This window comes from Equus przewalskii, chromosome 9 (assembly GCF_037783145.1).
Source record: "Equus przewalskii isolate Varuska chromosome 9, EquPr2, whole genome shotgun sequence".
Lineage (NCBI taxonomy): Eukaryota > Metazoa > Chordata > Mammalia > Perissodactyla > Equidae > Equus > Equus przewalskii.
Genome location: NC_091839.1, coordinates 81,290,763 through 81,310,218, shown reverse-complemented (window position 1 = coordinate 81,310,218; position 19,456 = coordinate 81,290,763). Strand labels below are relative to the sequence as shown.

Here is a 19,456-nt window from a genome sequence, read left to right as displayed (position 1 = left end):
TAGACCCAGGAATAACTGGTCATTTCTTTGTGACTTAGTTTTAATATTAAGAAGAAGCAACTACTTGCCATGCAAGACACAAGGGAGAGGAAGCCTGCTTTCTTTACTCACAGGCCTTCGGTGATTCTCCATTTTATTTTTTATAGAGTAGATGACTGGCCTTCAGGACGGTCCCTGGTTCTACCCAAACCTTATTGTTCAGTAAAAGTTTCAGCCTAATTTTACATCAATTCTGATGACCTTCCCTCCAACTGTGCAACTCCCTCCTTCCACACTGCCTGCCTGGGATGCGGGGCACTCTCCCTTTGGATAAACCTAGTGTTTTCCCATCCCTCGTCTTTATTTTGAATACACTTAAAAAAATCTCCACTTGCAAAAATGCAATCAGTGTCCAAGTGCCACTGCCAACTCCTCCACGTGCTCCTTCCTAGAAGGTCCAGGGCTCCCTCCCTTGGAGCCTCCTGGGCGCCTGCCTGATGTTCATCTGAGTTGTGCAGCAGCCCCTCCCAGAATGTCTTTTCATCCTTTTTCTCTTATAGCTCATAGCCTGGCATGCAGCAGTCACTCCGTAAGTATGAATTGTTTTATCTCGTTTATCTTTTCTTCTTTAAAAAAAAAAGAAGTTTTACCCCAGGTCTTCCAATGAGAACATTTTCTGGATAGATTTTTACCTTTCTGGTCTTTACCAAGAATTGTCTCCAAAATAGAAAATAGAACTAACATGGTAAGGCTCAAAGTGAAAGAATGAGAAAAGAACAAGAGAGGAGATGGGTGACTTTCCTTCCTCACGGGCAAGGAGGGTCAAAAAACGGCAGGTGGGAGAGGGGAGGGGGCTTCTGGGGCTTGCAGACTATGCTCAGGTGAGGACGTGCTGCTTGACTAAGTTCTTAGCAGCTCCTGGGAGAAAAGGGGCCAGAAATCTTCACATTTCCACAGGGTCCAGAGGCACTGGGGCAGACAGCAAGCAGCAAACATCCCCCATCCCCTGCCTAGAAATAAAGCAGCTGCAGCTACAGCTTCTGCACCCAATGAACTGCCCCCTGTGGATGGTAGCGGGGTGGGTGCGCAGGACAGAGACAACACTTGCTTTCCTGGCTGGACATTCCTTATAGATTGTATGACCCTAGCAGCACAGAGAAGAACAAGGAAGAGACAGCAGTCTTCCACCTGGGGTCATCACTGTCTTTGTTTTTCAGTCTTGTGTTTCGGGAAGGGCAGGAATGATGACAGGTTTCTCTACGATGGCCCCCACTGTGGTGACAAGGGAAAGCAACGGCACAGACATCAGACACAGGTGGGGCCAGGCCACCATGTTGGTGCTGGAATTTCCCTCTTAGTGGTGCATCAGCTGTGGCACTTCTGCTGCTGAGGGCTGGGGGCCAGGTGGAGCAGAGAGCTGTCTCTGGGCCACGATGCACAGCCAGCCAGCTCAGAGGGTCCTCCAGCACCCTGTCTCCACTGCTTTCCACATCACGTCCTACCTCGTGGAGAAACTGGAAGTCATTAGAGGGGAAATGCCTTACTTTTCTGCTACAAAGCCAACAAAACTTCTCCCTCTGCAGCCATTTTTCCTTCTTTCCCCCTGTTCTGTTGGAGGAGCTGCCTCCTTTGCTAAGGCCAGTCCCCGCCCACCTTTGCAGGACATCTCCTCCCAGTTATGACTTTTCTCTCCCGTATACACCACTGTTCTTTCTCAACTGGATCTTTCTCACCATAATTCTAGCCTGCTTCAACGTCTTGCAAATAGCCTTTCCTATGCCCACGTCTCCAGCGGCCGTTTTCTCTGCACCACTTTATCGACCATCCTTCGGAAGGAGACGGGTCTGGCTCTGTAGGGGGAGCTCAGGAAATATTTGTTGAAAGGATGAATAAGTGAAAGAATGAGAAACCTAGAAGGGTTAGTCAATTACTCCCTTCCTCAACGTAAGGCAAGTGTGTGTTCTGCTGCCCATTATACACTCTTCCCAGAGCTTCTGCCGATGGGCAGAGAGAAACAGGAACAGAAGAATGCAACAGTAACAGTGCATCTGCGGAGAGTCTGCACTGGGGTGGGGACGGGGCCAGCCCTCTGCACACGTTTACTCACTACCTTCCACAATAACCCTGTGAAGACGGGCTCTCCAGTCCTGCTTCTCCAGCTCAGGAGGCAGGAGGACAGAGAGGTCTGGGCAGCTGCTGCCTCCAGAATCCAGACCCAGGCCGCGGGCTCTGCTCGGGCGCCAGCTGCCACCACCTTCAGGGGGATCCTTGTTTTCAAGTGGTAACATTTATTTTATATATTTAAGGTAAAGTTTAAATAAGGAAGGCCGTGTGCTTGAGTGGAAAAACTGTCGAAAGACCTGAATCCTGGATCTTAACTCTTTTATTACCTTGCACTTGGCCTCCCTGGGTTTGTTTTTTTGCGTGTAAAGGTGAGAAACGGGGCTGAAAGATCTCATTTAAAAGCTTTCTTAAATGTAAAGTGCTGTTTAAACGTGAATTAGAACTTTGGTTTCACGCTCTTTGGCGTAAATTCCATCTTGAAATGACCAGCCGTCGTTGAGAAGTGCTGGACATTGCTGTGATAAATGCCCAGCTTCACACTTTCCGATCGGTTTTCCAGGTGGCTTAGGAAATCGCATTTTATGGCCCATGGCTGCAACTTCATTTTCTGCATCTTGATATTACTTTATTTAGGAAAAAAAAAGATTCTATTTCTTGTCTACACTGAGTTTTTCCTTTTTAACAAAATCTTATTTTTTTCTGACTATAAGAGAAATACATGCGTATCATGGAAAAAAATAGAAAAGTAGAAATAAGGAAATAATAATCATCTAGAAGTAGTCCTGACTAAAATTCGGGGTATTTTTAAAAACGTAACTGAAATCTCCTTTTAAGATAGACAATTTTGTATCCTGCTTCCTTTTACACAATGTATTACAAACATTTTGAGAAGCTTTCTTTCAACGATGCACAGTTTGCGTGACAGGAAATAACTCAGTCCTCCCTAAGAAAAATTAAAGAAACCAGTGGCAGCCTCAAATCTGATTTCAATTTGTCACAGTAGCGATTCCATTTCCTTCTTCTTTTGGGGCAGCTGACAAGTGTCCTCAGTTGTCTCCTGGACTCCCTACTCTTTCTTATCAAAGGACACAAGGTCGGGTGATGAAATGAGCAATTTGTCATTTGGCACCTTCTGCCAAAGCAGTGAGAATATTGAAAAATACAGTTGAAAAGTTGTGAAATCTAGTATTTTGATGTATGATCACATATTTTCTCATTAAGTTATAAAAATATTTGCTCAAGGATATTGAAGCAGTTTCATACCAGAAAGGAAATAGTCTAAATGTACTATAAAAAGAAAATGACTATTATAATGTAAGAAAAATATTTAATATGAGTAATTGTCATTTATATGGCACATAAAAGGAATTGTATTGCACGCATGTGCTGCCTTTGAACATTAAGATTTATTTATAAAAAGCCATTATAGTTCGTTATGGCTAACAGCTTGTGCTCTGTGTATTTTTGGGGTTTGAATCCTGGCTAAAGGGTTATTTCTCGGGTGAGTTACTTCTCCTTTTTGGGTCTCAGTTTCCCCACCTTAAATGGTAGTGCCTACTTCACAGGGATCTTGCGGGCATTAAAGGGGCCAATCTGGGCAAAGCACTTAGAACAGTGTTGAGAACCTAAGGGTCCCCATGTATGAGCTACTATTATTATTCTTTGATGTAATGTCTGTGTGGCATGACCGACCTATATTGGTGGTTCGCAAATACTCATGAAGGGTACAGAGCCAGGCTCGCTGCATCGGGTCACCTGAGGACATTTGAAAATATACCATCCAGAGATTCAGGTTCAGAGTCTGCAGTTACAGCGTGCTGAGTGCTTTCCCAGAGAAGTGGTGGGAGGACAGAGGAGCAAATGGTTAGTGAGTTAGTCCTCTGGGGGGTTGAGGAAGCTTCACAGAGGTTATAATGCCGGGCCAGGGCTCGAAGGGTGAACAGATGCTTCCTAGGGGAAGAGGTGGCTGGTGAGGGCGCCCTCAGCAGAGGAAGAAGGTGGACCCGAAGTTCAACCACATCTACTGAGGGCCTCTCAGGAGCAAGACAGGCTGCAGGACACGCTGATCTCATTTACCTCTCCCCGCGACCCAATGAGGCTGGTGTTACAATCTCCTTCTGTAAGCGTGGACAGTAAGTTGTCCGGGCATCTTTCCCACGTTCACCAAAGAAGCAGGATTCAAACCCGGGTCTGACTTCAAAGCTCTTCATCGTTCCATCAGCTTCCTCTGTCATCCAGGGTTTAGAGTGTGCACTGAGCACCGGGAGCACAGTCTGTGGCCGGCTCTGGGTGGGCAACCAAGGTGGACCAGGCAGAGAAGCCGCCTGTGGTCGGGTGTGAAGGGCCTCTGTCGTTCCCACGGTCACAGTGGCCCTCTTGTGCTTCCAGGCCTTCAGGAGACCCATAGCCTTGGGGAGTCTTGCCTCAAAGGATCCACACCTGGCCTCAGCGTCCTGTGCCTGGGATTAAGCACCTCCCATCTCAAAGCTAGTGTGGTGGCCGTTGTTGGGTGCAGTGCCATTGGCCACCTTCCCTTTGGGACTTTTGTCCTTAATTCCTGCCACTTTCCTCAGGCAGATCCTATCCCCCTCCCTCCTAATGTTACTTATACGTAATAAACCACCTCAATGCCCCAAGGCAATTTGGTTTGTAGTTACAGAGAAAAGATCTTGATCTTGTGTGTCAACCCTGAGATCTCAATATGGGAATATGCCACAGACTCTAAGGATGGAACACTCTCTAGTTTTTCATATACGTAGCTAAATGGGGGCTATGGTGAGTCTTTCAGATCCTTTCAAACTTTGAGGGTAGGATGGCAATGAGAGAAGGTAACCCCTCATTTTGTTTATTAATGAGGTCACGAGAGACAGGCTGGGCCTGCTCTGGGTAGGAAACTGAATTTAATTTTATTTAACAAACAAGTCGTTCTGGCTCAGCCACTCACAGGGTAACTTCAGTCAAAAGAAACTCAATTCATTCCTGCTTCCCTCTGTATTTTACTGTCTCCAGAAATCCGAAGAAGCCACTAGGCCAGAAATATTCCTAGTGGGTTAAGCTTTTACTCCAGGAAGTGCTGCCATGGGAAATTGTCATTTCTCTGTGCTGTATTCAGGGGAGTTAGTGAACCCGCTGGGCTCTGACACAAGCAGCCACGTTTGTACCAAATAGAATCCACGATAGGGGGTAAGGTGGTGTCTGAATGGTTCTCACAGAGGAAAATAAATTGCTGGTGAGACTTACTTCCTTGTGGGCTTCATCATCGACAGTCTTGTGCTTTGCTAAATCAAACTTATTATAAACTACAATTATTGGGACCCTTGAACAAAGTAGTTCATGATTTTGTGATACTTGTTCTGGCCACATGGCTCATAGATGATTGTGATTCCTGAGTAGGACTTCCAGAACAGGTGTTTCTTACCTGCACTGTAGACCCTTATGTCCTGCTCTCTCCTGAATATTTCTACTTGACTCTCCTGCCAACGACCTGTCCCCACTGAGCTCACATCTTTCCTCACCCCTCGTCTCATCTTCAATTTGTCAGATGGCCAGACCAACACTTGGACCTCCCACTATTCAGTATCATCAGGTTCTATCTCCTATTTGCCACATCACCTCTACAGTTTCGGCTTATGTCTCCTGCCATCACAGTCTGCCACCTGATTAATTGAGTAGGTCCCTCCTACATATGAGTGTTAGTTAATTTTCTTATACACTATTTCATGCTGTTCGTGCTTCTCTCAAAATTCTCTAGTGACCCTCTTTGCCTAATGAATAAAGTTCAAATTCTTTATCTTGCATTTCAGGCCTTTTGCTTTCTCTCTAGTCAACACACTTGACTACTGTCTGGACTTTCTTCTACTTGATGATTTAACGTCTCCCGTATGTCTGCTCAGTCTCACTTCTAGGCTATTCCTTAGCCAGTCAACACTCTGCCTTGTCTTTCGGAGTTCAGCACAAGACCATGAAGCACTCTTCTCCTGCTCAGACACTTCAGTCTTCTCTGCCTTCTCGAGTCTCTGATTTACTGTCTGCGTCCATTATTTTAGAACTACGTCATTTACACTCTTGTATGGTCCTTGGTCTAGCGTCCACGTGATGAGATTGGTAGGTCTTTGAGGGTAGAGGAACATCTCAGTTTCCTTTCAAGCATTTGGAATCCTCAGCCCAGGGATAGGATGTAGCAGGTGCCCACCTGCTCCCCCCAGTCCTCATTGACTTGGAAGGAATTGTTCAGATGTTTGCACCTGGTGTCTTTGGCAGACTCCAGCCCCATCACTGTCTGAGGAACGAGCTAGTCATCATGCAAAAGGCTATCCCAGCCCTGTGGTCACCGGTGTGGATCAGGGCATCTTGGCTTTATGGCCTGCTTGGCACACAGTGGGTGTCCTGTCTGTTGAATGAATGAATGAGAAGCCAGACGAAGTATTGGGCTCCTGATTCAATTTTCTATTTTTCTTCACTCAGATAAAAAAGAAATCCATTAAATGATGTCAGCCAGGTAAATAGAAGGCAATAGCTGTTTTCAGGTCTAGCTTTAGAAAGTCAAAATTATTTCTTTTTGCATATGGTTTTCTCCAGAAAGTCAGGTACACTGGATGATCTCTCCTGACTTCTCTGCTTGGCTCCTGTTTGAATACTTCATCTTTCAATAAAATTCCTATCCAGCTGAGGAGAATTGTTGACGACTCTCTCCTGCTTCCTTAGGTCTCGAAGCACATTTTAGAATGGCCCCACAAGTTGGCCTTAGCGTAGGGGACAGCCCTCCTTAACTTCATCGTTGCATCGGTAACTGCTCATGTTCTAATTCCTCCAGAAAGCCTCCCCAAACTCCCCAAGATGGAGTTAATTATTCCTTTCCCCGTCTTCCCCAGAGTTAATCACCTTCTCCTCTGAATCCTGCGAACCATCCGTGTTCCTCATACATGGATGCTCTTATTATACATGCGTGCATTACTGGATGTATCGCATCACTTCAAAATGTATATGCCTATGTCTGTAACTTCCTCGGAGGCAGTGGCTGCATCTCCTTCATCTTTCTGTCTCCGGGACCTGGCCCAGCCCACCCCCTGAGGTGCTCCATCCATGGTTCTTAATGAATTGTGACAGGGAATGAGTAAGGACACCACCAGCGCTGTCTTCTGCGATGCAGTGGCATTTCAGTGGCTAACCAGCCTGCTGGTCTGGCACTTCCGTGTCTGAAGTGCTGGGGAGCTTGCCGCCAGAAACCCTGGGCGCACATCATGGAGCATGATCCAAGAGAGTCAGAAGGCACCACAACCACAACCAATGTCTTGCCTTCTTCTAGAGGAAGGCAAATATTGAACTTTGAAATTGTGGGGTTACCTTGGCACTCATGAGAGTCTGAGCTGGTCCCAACTGGCGCCTCCCTTCTCGGCTTGGGGAGCACAGGGCTGGGGGTGGGTTATGGGGAGGGTGGGAAAGCATCCTCTGCACGTGACTTCTTTCAAATCACCCTGGAACATTCTTTTTTTTAAAGGATGTTTTTATTTTATTTTCTCACTTTCTTTTTAAAATTTTTCTTTTAATTTTTTTATTGAGATAAAATTGACATGTAACTTTGTGTAAGTTTAAGGGGTACAACCTGTTGATTTGACACATTTATCTACTGCAATACGACTATCACAGTAGCGTTAGCTAATGCCTCTCTCACCTCATACAGTTACCATTTAATATTTGTGGTGAGAACAGTTGAGATGTGTCTCTTAGCAACGCTGAAGTTTCTCATGTGACTATAATCACTATGCTGTGCATTAGATCTCCAGAACTTATTTAACTACTGGTTGCAAGTTTGTATCCTTAAACAACATCTTGCCCTGTAACATGGTAGTTTAGGTTCTTTACATTTTGACTGGTTCTCATAGGGAACATTAAAAGTTATCTTTAAGATTACTGAAAGACTGTCACCGTTTGGTAGGAATTCTCTCTAGCAAACGAAGTTTATAAGCAAATTATCCTTCTGTCTTTAAGATGGGACTATCATTTAGCGCCAGATGGTTTGTAACATGCTGGATGGCTTTTGGTGGACAGTCCTTCCGTGAACGTATTTTATTTTTCTGCAGGGTGTAATACGTCTTAGATGGCAGCTTTTAAAAAAGGATTTGCGTCTCTGTGTCACTTCTTCATAAAAAGGTGTGTGTGTATGTGCATATATATATGTTTACCTATTTGTATATATAAGTTCTATTTCGGAAATAACAGGCAAAGAAAAATACTTTTGTACTTTTACTGAAATTATCTCATGCTTGTGCAGCTAAAACAGCCCTGCTTGGAGAGGCAGATCTGGCGAACAGAACTTTAAAGATCAAGATTAGTAAATTAACTGACGAAAAGCCAAGTAGCCAATTAACCTGGTACTGCAAAGCCTGGGGGCTGGTCTGGAGCTCCAGGCTCTCTGTGGCGCCTGATATTTGATGCCCTAAAACCTCCAGCTGAAGCCTCTGCGTTCCCTCAAGCTCTGCAGTCGCTGGGGACGTTCACTTTGTACATGGCTTCCTGCGCTGGGCGAGTGTGGAATCGCATTGTGTTGCTCTGAAGTGGTTGCCACGGGAACATCTCCACCTAGTCATTATCTACTCAGGCTACTGATTATATTAAACCTGCAGACAGAGGCGCAGAAGGGCCACTGTAGCCACCTGCGCCGCGGAAAACTGTAATTGCGTCTGCCACACTCACCTCTGTGACCACACGTCTCTGAACACTTTGCTCTACCTTTTCTCCTCTCGTTTCCCCCAAACAGAGTTAGTCAATGAAGTAAATCTAGAGGAAATGGGCATTGGGATAACAGAGCCATTGCATTCCCATCCCTCCTGCCCACCTCCAGGTCTCTGTGTTGTGCCTCACGTAAATAAAAATAATTATCCTTCTCTCTCCCTCGGTCCTGCCCACCATGCCCAAGTGTAAAGATGACTCTCCTCTTTAAATGTCTGCGATTCCTGTGTCCCATACAATGGTGCTGAAGCGACAGTTCCCTTCCACTCATCCAGAGGAGCTTCTAAAAACTCAGATAGATGCCCCTCTTCTAAATTGTATAAAACAGAAATAGGAAACGAAAGTGGCTGTTAACAAGTAGCTTTATCTTACATATTTCTCAACAGAGAAATGGAAGGACCTGGATGGATCTCTTATGAGGAGAGTTTTCTGGTCTTTATTCCTGGATTACAGGTGACATTTGAGAGGTGGTGTCTTCAAGTACTCTTTTCTGGGGAAAACCATGTAATCCATTGGCCTTATAATTTATTGTCCAAATCAGGATATTTTGGGAGTGAAAGATGGCATTATTAATAAGTATGCCTAGACAACAGCTGCAAACCAAGACAATGCCAGGTGTACCAAGCATATATTGTCCCCTTATACATAGACAACACATACGTGAGCATGGTGGTACTGTGCCCTCAAAAATATGGGGAAGGGACACCTCTTTCAGAAGAATATTTGTGAAATTAGAGATTATAATTGTGGAATTTAAAATCTGGGCAATCAAGAGACGTTCTCTGTCTTTATAATTCTGTCTCATGTAAATTTAGTCAATGTGAGTCCACTCTTGAAAGTGATGGCACTAGGAATTGAAAAGAAAAAAATGACATTAACAAAAAAATCGACTGAACTGAATGTGCTTATGGAGATGTCACAAAACCCTCTTAACTCTGCTTAAAAATCTCACTTAGGGGTTGGTAACTTTTTCCCTGTAAAAGGCCTTATATAACTATTTTTGGCTTTGTGGGCCATATGGTCTTCGTCGCAACTACTCTGCCACAGTAGGATGTAAGTAGCTGTGGAGGGTATATGCATGAACGGGCACGGCTGTGTGCCAGCAAAAGCTTCTTTACAAAGCAGGCAGTTTCAGTGCTTGGGTGTCATTTGCCCACCCTGTTCTAGTTATCTGTTTCAACATCTAGAAACTTTGTTCTGATGGGAGTTAGTTTAGATATTAACTCTGATGTCGCCAGTCTTGCTGGGACAGGTTGGGGCCGTGGCTACCGGGGCCAGTGGAGAAGTTGCTGTGCAGCTTTGTTATGCATCTTCCAACCTTTCAGGGCACATGTTGAGGTGTGTGGTCGAGGGCAACATCCAGGGACATCTGGACAGGGGATGGCAGCCCTGTGGTTTCACCAAGTAGTTCAGAAGGGAGGCTGCAGGGTGCAGACACAGGGAATAGGGGCTATGGTGAGTCGGTTTTTCTTATACATTTTTTTCTTTTTTAAAGCCTAAGATTAGATTCTACCTTGGGAGAGACAGCAAAACTACAAGCAGTTGAGGAAAATGAAGTCTTAGGTCTCTGCCCATACTTGGAAAAAACTGACTCAAAATTAAGGTGAATGCAATGAAAAAATCACTTTAAACTAGTCTGATATTTATTGTGTAGAAATGGAATCAGTTGGTAAGAATAAAAGTTCTGGGAGGAAATCCCAACATGTTTCTTAGGGACTTACTTTTAAATTTTTATGAAGTCATATTTAAAATGTTTCCCTTTGGGCAGAAGGACCACACGGAGAGCTCAGGCAAACCAAGGTGAGAACGTGAAACAAATTATGCAGGATGGAATTGACTCTACATAAAGTGGTGGGAGCTATGATGATACACTGTATCTTAAGTGACTGGATACAACACAGCTATCCACGCACCTGCTGCTACCTGGTGACAAGCTGCTTTATGGCAGGCTAAAGCCGGAAATTGTGAAGAGAGACTACAGCCATGTCATTGGTCCTGGTTTCAGCTCACTAACAAGGTATACGGGGCACTAGACAATGGAATGGGTGGTACCACAAGTCAGGAAAAATCTCAGAGGGCCTCAGGGCTATTGGAACTGCCCAGTCAAACCGAGGGGATGACTGACGTTTATAGTTATTTAATATAATCTTTCTGAGGGAACTCTTTAATAAATTGGTAAGTTAACAGTGGGTACAGAGAGGTCAGTAACCATAAAGAGTGTGTCCTTTAGGACCTTGTAGTATATTTAGAGATATGTTTTATACAGCTAGAAAAAAGAAATTTGAGACCACTTACAAAGCCAAGTGCAGTGAAGGTAAGTGAATATTGCCTTGGCGTGTGTTACTGATGAAGAGACGTGAATGAAAGTTCCCCAGAGCAGAGTGCGGGGCAGAGGAGAAGAGAATTTAGGGCGGATGGCCAGCACTGTCACTCAGCAGGTGGAGGGTCATAAGCAACAGGTGGGGTGAAATGGGGCTGGCAGAGAGAGGGCCCCCAGTTGGGAGAAGGAGGCTGGGGGGCATCCAGGCACCAGGCAGTTCCCAGAGGGTCTACAGCACGAGGATGACAGGTGGAACCTGCTTGTACACGATCTGTTATATGGTGAATAATATAACAGTGAAATATTATCTGTATTCAGTTTCTGTTTAAATTTTTAGTTATTTTTCAGCTTTTTCTGTAACAAAAGTAAAACAAGCTAATTGTAAAAAAAGAAAAAAAATCCAATTGTTACAGAGACCTATGATGTAGACAGTTAAATAGTCCACAATCCCACCTACAAAGATAACCATCATTAGCAGTTGATGTGGCTTATTAGCACCAGGATAAGGTAAAAAAAAAAAGGGTTTTATCATTTGGAACCTAGGAATCACAGAGAAATATCTCCTGTTTCTTAATTTGTTCATGCCTTATATTAGAAACCATGATATAACATCTCATCTGCTGTTGAAAAGAAGCTTTTTGGTTCTTTTCTCCCTGTGACGCTCAGCGTGTGGTGCCATCGGAGTCCTGGTCTCTACGAGGCAGTGAACTAACTGAAGCCTTCGCTCATCCCCATCCTGCCTGGTGGAGCCCTTCTGGGACTGGAAATCAGTCTAGAGACTGCCATGGGGTAACTTCCACCGGTAGCTGGAACAGCCCACTCAGGGGTGTCAGGAGAGCTAAGAGGCACCATCAGAGCTCCTCACAACGTAGCCAATACTGCGTTGGTCGAGAGACTCAATTGTGAAATGTGTTTTTGGGGGCTGAGTGGGGGAGGGTGTCTCCAGTATGGAAAGAGCTACTCCCAGTCTCTGTGCCCCTGAAAGAGCTGAGAAAATAGACACTGCACATCGACAGGGGAGGTGAGCAAGCCAGGAGAAATAGAAACAGAAATAGAGATAGAAACTGTTGGCCTTTTGAGGATCTAAGCCTCAGAAATAGCAAGTTCTAATTTCTCCTAGAAATTTTCAGGCGTCGAGGTAAATCAAATTACCTCCTTAGCTGATCTGGTTTATGCCAAAGGAAAGTAATACTCTGTGGGTGCAACCTAGCTCTGTGAAATTTACAGATGAGAAGGGATGTAAGCACCAAACACTGAAAACCTTGGAGCAAATGGTGAAATTTATCTACTTTCTCCCCTCCCCCCAAGTCCAAAGTGAAGGATGGCTTTGATGGTTAGAGGACATGAAATCTGGCAGGGTGACTGGTCACTCATTTGGATTTCCAAAGGAGCTTGAGATTAAGAGAATTATGAGCCAGAGGTTGAGCAAAACTCCAAAGGAGGAGTAGTATATGAACAGGCATGGTGGAAAGAGGGAACTTCCAAGGGGTTGTAACGGAGGATGCAGCAAGTGTAGACTAAAGAACTCTGCCAGGGTGAAGAGTCTTACTGGGAATGCAAGAACAGACCTCAGTGACATAGATTAAATGAGGAAGGGAGCCTCAGAAGAGGACAGTTCCTAGGGGCAGCTGCAGAGCAGGTCTCCCTGTGGGGTTTCAAAAATAGAATAGAATCTCGTCTAGTCAAGTCCTGGCTGCAGGTGGAGAGAATGTGCTGGATAATGAAAGGAACAGCTTCCTTGTCCAGGGCTCCACAGTTGTGAAGACGGACATTTCTAAAGCTGACATGATCTCCTTGGACCCTCACTAAAGCTCTAAGAGGTCGGGCAGGGCCAGAAGTACTTCAGGAGTGAGGAAGTCTGCAGACACAAGGTTAAGTCCCTGCTGGGAGGGGACAGCTGGAGGAAGGAAGGCAGACTTCCCAGGGTTCCGCAGTTCCGAGGGAAGTGAGAATTCTTTTACGAGAACATTTGTTCCTGTCCGGGTACACTTGACTACTCACTGTTGAGCGGGCGGAAGTCAATGAACGGGTAGGAGCCACGGCGTTCAGCAGGCACCCCCGTCTGACCCCTCAGTCGTACATCTCCTGGAAACAGAAAAGACAAACAAATGTTTGAAAACGTTGCCAAGTGTGTTCACTTTTCCTCTGCAAACTCTCCTGCTCACTTAGGTCACGGGTACCGACGCCAATGGAAAAATGGTTTCCATTCACCTTGCTAAGAGGGCGCCATGTGGGAAGGAGAGTGAGTACAAGGCGAGTGTGATGAACTCAGCAACACTCAGCAAAGGAGGCAGCGCTCTCTTTTATGTTTGCCTGGAAGATAGGTCTGATAATTTTACTAATTACAAAATTTCCATAGCCTTTCACACTTCCTAGGGCCGCCAAGATGAAGCATCCTTGTCTGGAAGGACAAATGGTGTCCTGGGATCATAGCTTGTATTCTTACTGGAAGTTTTAATTGCCCACAGCATCATTTCTCTTGGTTCCAGCACCATCGTTTTCGGACTGTCGTCTACCTTCCTTTTTCCCCAGGCTGTGTCCCAGGTCTGCTCTGGAATCTGCTCAGATGAGGGCCAGCCAGGATCCAGGCCCTTCAGACACTTAGCCAGGCTTGGACGGATGGTGGTCTGTAGAGTTTCTAGTACTTATTTGTGTGTTTCCTTTAATGTCTGTGTTTACTTTCATTTGGGTGTGTGTCCTGCCTTCCCTATCAAGGGAGGTCGTGAAGTAGAGTGGAATGAGGTACTCCTCCGGTAAGCCTGGCTCTGAGCCTCAGTTGCTTGACTTCAAGGTGTCGTTTGTTGGAAAATCAAAAATAACACTCGCGGCCAGGCAATAACTGCAGGCTTCACCTCCTTCTCACACTTGCGAAGTGAGGATCCTGCCTACTGTGCACTTTGCATTTCTCCCTCGTGCTCTGCATGCTGCCTGGTACTTAGCGGACTCAGTGAATCCCCTCCGTTGACGAGAACAGAGAGAAAGACCAAACTCACCAATTAGTACATATTACATGGAATCAGAGAAGTAAAAATACATGAGACTTCATATATTTCTGGGAGAACTGAATCACGGAAGGTTTCAGTTTCAGGAGTAATGGGTCCACTTCCATAAATCACCCTTTCCCAGACCTGAGGGGGCCTCAGCCCACGAGTGGAGGGGGGGAACAGTCTTCTCCCCTCCCTTCCGACCTCCTGGAGATGGCCAGGGCCTGTGACAGCCGTGTCGGCTGAACCTGCGTGGCTGACAGTGTCTCAAACACCCTTCTCAGATGGGCCTTGCACGTACTTGGGCTTATAAACCGCGGGCCGTGAGTCCCTGGGCTAGCTGTGCTTGAGTTTTATATCAGTGCCTTATTTACTGCTTTGTATAATCTGATACCATAGTGCCATGTGGACATTAAAGAGTGTTGTAATTGATGGAAGACAGAGAAGAAGGAGGGGGAGGGACGAGAAGGAAAAGTGCTTTTAAAGATGTGAATATAACCCAACAGCAAAGAAGGGAGTGCTGTCAGCATTCGGGAAGCTCATGGGGGTGGAGGGTCAGCGGGCACAGGAGAGCCACTGCTCAGCCGTCATCCAGAACACCCTCTGCTTATAACTCTCTAAGGGTTGACAAAGCATCTTTATCTTCTTGTTTCTCTCTTTGGATCCTCACAATAGCCTGTGAGGAGAATCGCTATTGTTCTCCCTGGTCTATAGGTGGGAAAAGAGCGGCTGAGAGGAGTGAAGGATTGCTCTTCACTCTGCGGCCCAGCCCTGGGCTCAGGCCTCTCCAGGGGCTTATATTGACCCCTGAGTTTACAGCGCTGTAAGCTTATAATTAGCAGGGATCGTCCTTAAACACAGGTTTAAGGTGAAGTCTCAATGCCATTGCTTTCTAACCTTATGGAGTGTGCACACCTGGTTTTTTAAATGAAAAAAATCATAAACCCCTCACATGATAGAAATTGCACTTTTAGTACCCATTGAGAAAATACAGCGTGTTAAAATGACATAAGTTCAGCTCTGCCTTTGAATGAACTTGTATTTTATGAATGAGCATGAGATAGACACGCACTTGAAGAGCTACGCAGAGATGAGACCGTCCTCATTTGGTACAAAGCCTGCCAGGCTTGCAGATGGTCCACCTCCTGTGTCACCCCTGTGGGCTTCTCCTGGGGGTTCCAGGCTCACTAACTGGAAGTCACTTTTTCACAGGTATCGTCTTTCAGTATCACCAAAGGGCTCCTCCTGACTTTGTAGTTCTGAGAGGACTATTTTCCCAGAAAACTTCTGTATAATATCAATGTGGGTTTTAAAGCCTCTGCCAGAATTTATTCCATACGTCCATCCGGTAGTCGAAGGCAGAGGAGGCCACTGTCTCATGAGACTTTAGATCTAGAGAAACTGCGAGGAGACAGCACCACAGAGCAGAACAGGTACAGGCAGAGCCATGAGCCAGGCTGCCAGTGCTCCTGCCACCGAGAGGAGCAGCATTTCGCCATCTTGGGTGACCTCAGGCAAATCAGTAACCACTTTGAGGTCTAGTTTTCCAATATTTAAATGAATTAGCACAATCATAGCAGTTTTCCTACCTCTCAGGGTTGTTGCGAGGAATTTATAAGGTGCAAGAACTTAACGTGATGGTGAACATTTGTTGAATACTCACACCGTGCTGAACATTTCACACACGTTATCTCCTCTCCTCTACCCAACCACCAATCAAGTGGGTGTCGTCATTATTAGACCATTTTACAGAGGAGGAAACGGAGGCCAATGGAACTTTGATTGTTTGTCCAAGTCCATAGGGTTAGTACGTGTGGGGCCAGTGCTCAGACTCAGAGCTGGTCCAAACCCCACGTTCTTAACCACCTTCCTCTATTATCAGGATTAAAAATCGTACAGAGAAACATATTTTTTATTGCCCAGTGTAAGCTTTGATTACTATTTGTCATAAGCCAAATACAGATTCATCATGATTCCTGGAAACTGAACACCAGGGTACCCACCCCCCCGATGAATTCAAGATTCAATCAGACGGATGCTGTTATTCGAAAAGCCGACCAGTAGAAATGGGCTGAATGAGTAAGACAACTAAATCCTGTCCTGGATCAACAAGGCGTCTATTATTTTCAAGTAAGAAATGAAAGCAATTATTGAAAATATTATTCAGCAGAACCGAAATCACCTGGCAACTAATTTACCCAAGCTCTTAATTAAGCAGAATTTTTATGATGCAACCTCACTTTTGGGAAAAAGAGACAACAATGCAGCAAGTTGATAGCAAAGACACCTAAACAAACCCAAAACAAAACAAATCGACGGCAACGACGACAAACGACAAACCCAGCCCTGGAAGTTTCTTTCCAATGTTTATTCGGTCTATAACTACAGCGACAGTGTTGGAAGCCATTACTCACAAACCTCATGATGGCCTTTAGGCGTAGTAAACAGTTGTTTTTAAAAAGGATTAAATCATGTTGAAAATAGTAGTGCAGCGGGAGGCAGGACAATGGTTAAGTGGGCTAACAGTGCATTTTAGAAATTTTTTCACCATGAGAAGTTACATACAAACAAACTAAATATTCCCTATCTTGAGCATTCTATTTAGTTGAGACTCTAATGGGGCAAAATTAATGTTTTAACTGTTTACTTCTAATATAGAAACTTCTCTTTCTTTCTCCCTGCTTTCGTGAGTTTCTTCCGATACAAAATTGGCTCAATGTGCTCGTGGGAGCAGAGAAGTAATTCAGCAACAACCGTCCCTGGGGGAGCAGAGGCCACGGGGCTGATGTCCGAAGAACAGATAAGCGGCGTCCTGCTGAACTGCTTTTACTGCCCCCTGGTCGCAGGCAATCATCTATTTACCTAAAGCCTTACATCCAAGCTAAACAATTATTTTGACTATTCATTAGGCCCTTGTTTAACTGAAGCAACTTTTTTTCTGGCAAATGAAAGGTGCTGTGGAAGCAGACTTGAGACAGTCGTAGGAAGCGCTGACAGCTCAGAGCTGAGTCCTCAGCCCGTTCTTATTGCCTTCCAAAATGAAACAACAGCAGGGGAATTCTTATTTTAAAAGAGCTGCTTCTCTTTTGCCCCTTCAGGCTGAAAACATAACATGGTGTCCTCGGGTATTTAAGGCTGTAAACACCGGCAGAGAGCTGAGCTCAGTGGCTCCAGGAGCCAAGAGCCGGAGACTGCCACTCACCGTCCCAGGGGACGTGGTTCCAGGAGGGACCCCTTGTCCACTTGGCCTCTCGGGCCGTGTCTGTTTAACAAAAGCCTGTGCCAGGGAGCAGATGTTATGTGGCCTCTTATGTAACTGGCAAAGGGGACGGCGGCTCTGACAGCGATGACAACTTACAGTGGCTGAACACGGGCCACATGAGGAGTACCAGACTCTGGCCCCTATTGTGGTGACAAGGTCATTTCAGGGTCAGGGGAAGGGGTAGGAAAGAGACAGAGCAGCAGCTGCTGTGCCCCTGTTGCATCTGAGCCGAATGAAGGTAGTGATAAGAAGGGCTGTGGGGAGCACAGCCTAGGTCCACGGCGGGCGTCACTCTGGGTGAGGAGCAGGAGACGGGGGTTGTGCGGGAAACCTGCAATTGTGCAGCAGCCCAAACGTGGTGGGAGGGAAGAAGCTCTGTGAAAGGTATTCCTCTGAGCTTCTTTAGACATTACTAATTCATGTCGCTGCTGCAAACTTGCACAGTGAAGGCAGAGCGAGCCCGGTTCTCAGCCAGGACTCTCACGGTGCTGCACTGCCTCGGCAGGCGGCTCGCAGCATTTCAGATGACTTCTCTCAATGAGCAGAGTGAATTATTTTTCCTAAGATGTTTATCTCCCAAAGAAAGAGGAGGAAGGTTGTGCAATTTAATCACCCCATAGATTTATGGGATGGTACAGGCAGCCAGTTTAGATAACTGAGGCAGAGCTGACTGTCCTGAGGGTAGGAGCTTGTAGGAGATCCAACACGGCTGAGGCAACCGCATCTCCCATGTGGACGCTCAGGCTGCTGCTTTACGGTCTTGAGTGTGGCTGGGCCTGTCTGCTCGCTAAGGACGGTGAGCTGGACCGCCTGAGCAGGAGGCTCCCCTCCATTGATCTCCTGCACTCATTGTGTGTTCCTGAGCCTTGCTGGGAGAGCTTTTTGTGTAGGAAAGAGACAAACCAGGAGTTACTTGTCCAGAAACCACACTTTTGGCAAAAGGAATAAAATAAAGTTTTCCCTGCATGCAAAGAAAAGTTCTTTCTTTCTTCTCCTTCTGAAAACCTCGATCTTTGATCAAAATCAGAGAAGAAATTTCACCAAGTTGGAGTCCCCAAACAATACTGATACTACCTTGAAAACTTAGCTTAGAATTCTTAAATACTTTGCCATAAATGTGCATTTTGGGACTTGAATGCTGCAAAAGTGAGTATATAATTGGAGTTCCTTTATTTTCTAAAGCAGATAAGGTAGGTTTAACTTAGTCTAGATGTTCTTCAGCTTCATGATTTTACAGAGGGAAAAAGAGAAAAAAAATTTCAATCACCAGGAACACAGGAGTCTAATAAAAAAAGCTGGTTGAACAAGAAGCAGCAGGAACGCCTGCAGAGAATTCCAAGAAGCTGCAAAGGAACTTAAAAGAACACAAAGAACATGTCTTACTACAAATATCGAGAATAAGGGGAATATCCGAGGAGTCGTCTTAGGGAATATGTGGTCTGGCTATGCCTGAAGTAATGAAAACACCAGTGACGGCTTGTGCATTACCCACTTATTTCTGGGATAATGCTTTTGATCTCTCCAGAATCTCACCAAGGCAAAGTTTGTTGTTTTTAAATAAATAATACACACAGACACACACATACACACAAAATGCCTGACACATCGTAGGCACTCAAAAAACAGTAGCTATTATCCTTGTTTTGTTACTGAGATGCCTGCCCCCATGGCAGTCAGTATTATTTAGGAGGATTTCTAAGTCAGGAGCTGTTTCAAGGACTGTCTGTGGAGGAGTAGGTTTAGCTCTCACAACAATCCGCCTGAGGCAGGTGTGCATGGCATCCCCACTGTACTGAGGAACACACAGAGCTTGTGAGTGACTCAGGTGGGATCGGAAGCAGGTGGCCTTGGGAGCCCCCGCTCTCTGCACCATGGCTGCACAGGGCCAGCATCTCCTTTCTCCACAGCAGTGACCAGCACGGTCACCATGATGTCATTCATGGTTTCCTTTGATCTTCTCAGGCTGTTTCCCCTTTCTCTGCTGGGCAGCCCAGGGTTATAAAAGGAAGGGCCAAAACTATGTCCTGAGGAAAGCCTGACATTTATCCTGGTGCTTCTTCACAGCAGCGTTCTAAGGGATGCACAACAGGGATGCTGTGGCCATGACGCGGGAACTCG

The 19,456-nt window shown here is 45.6% G+C and overlaps 1 protein-coding gene across 3 annotated transcripts in view; it reads right to left on the bottom strand.

The window, feature by feature from the left end:
- Nucleotides 1-19,456, bottom strand: part of PDE7B (phosphodiesterase 7B) — a 293,310-nt gene that overhangs the window by 60,146 nt on the left and 213,708 nt on the right. For all 3 annotated transcript variants that reach the window (XM_008528280.2, XM_070559383.1, XM_008528288.2), the window contains one exon: nt 13,094-13,177. In XM_008528280.2, coding sequence (XP_008526502.1) covers nt 13,094-13,177 — 84 coding nt within the window. The remainder of the gene's footprint in view (nt 1-13,093; nt 13,178-19,456) is intronic.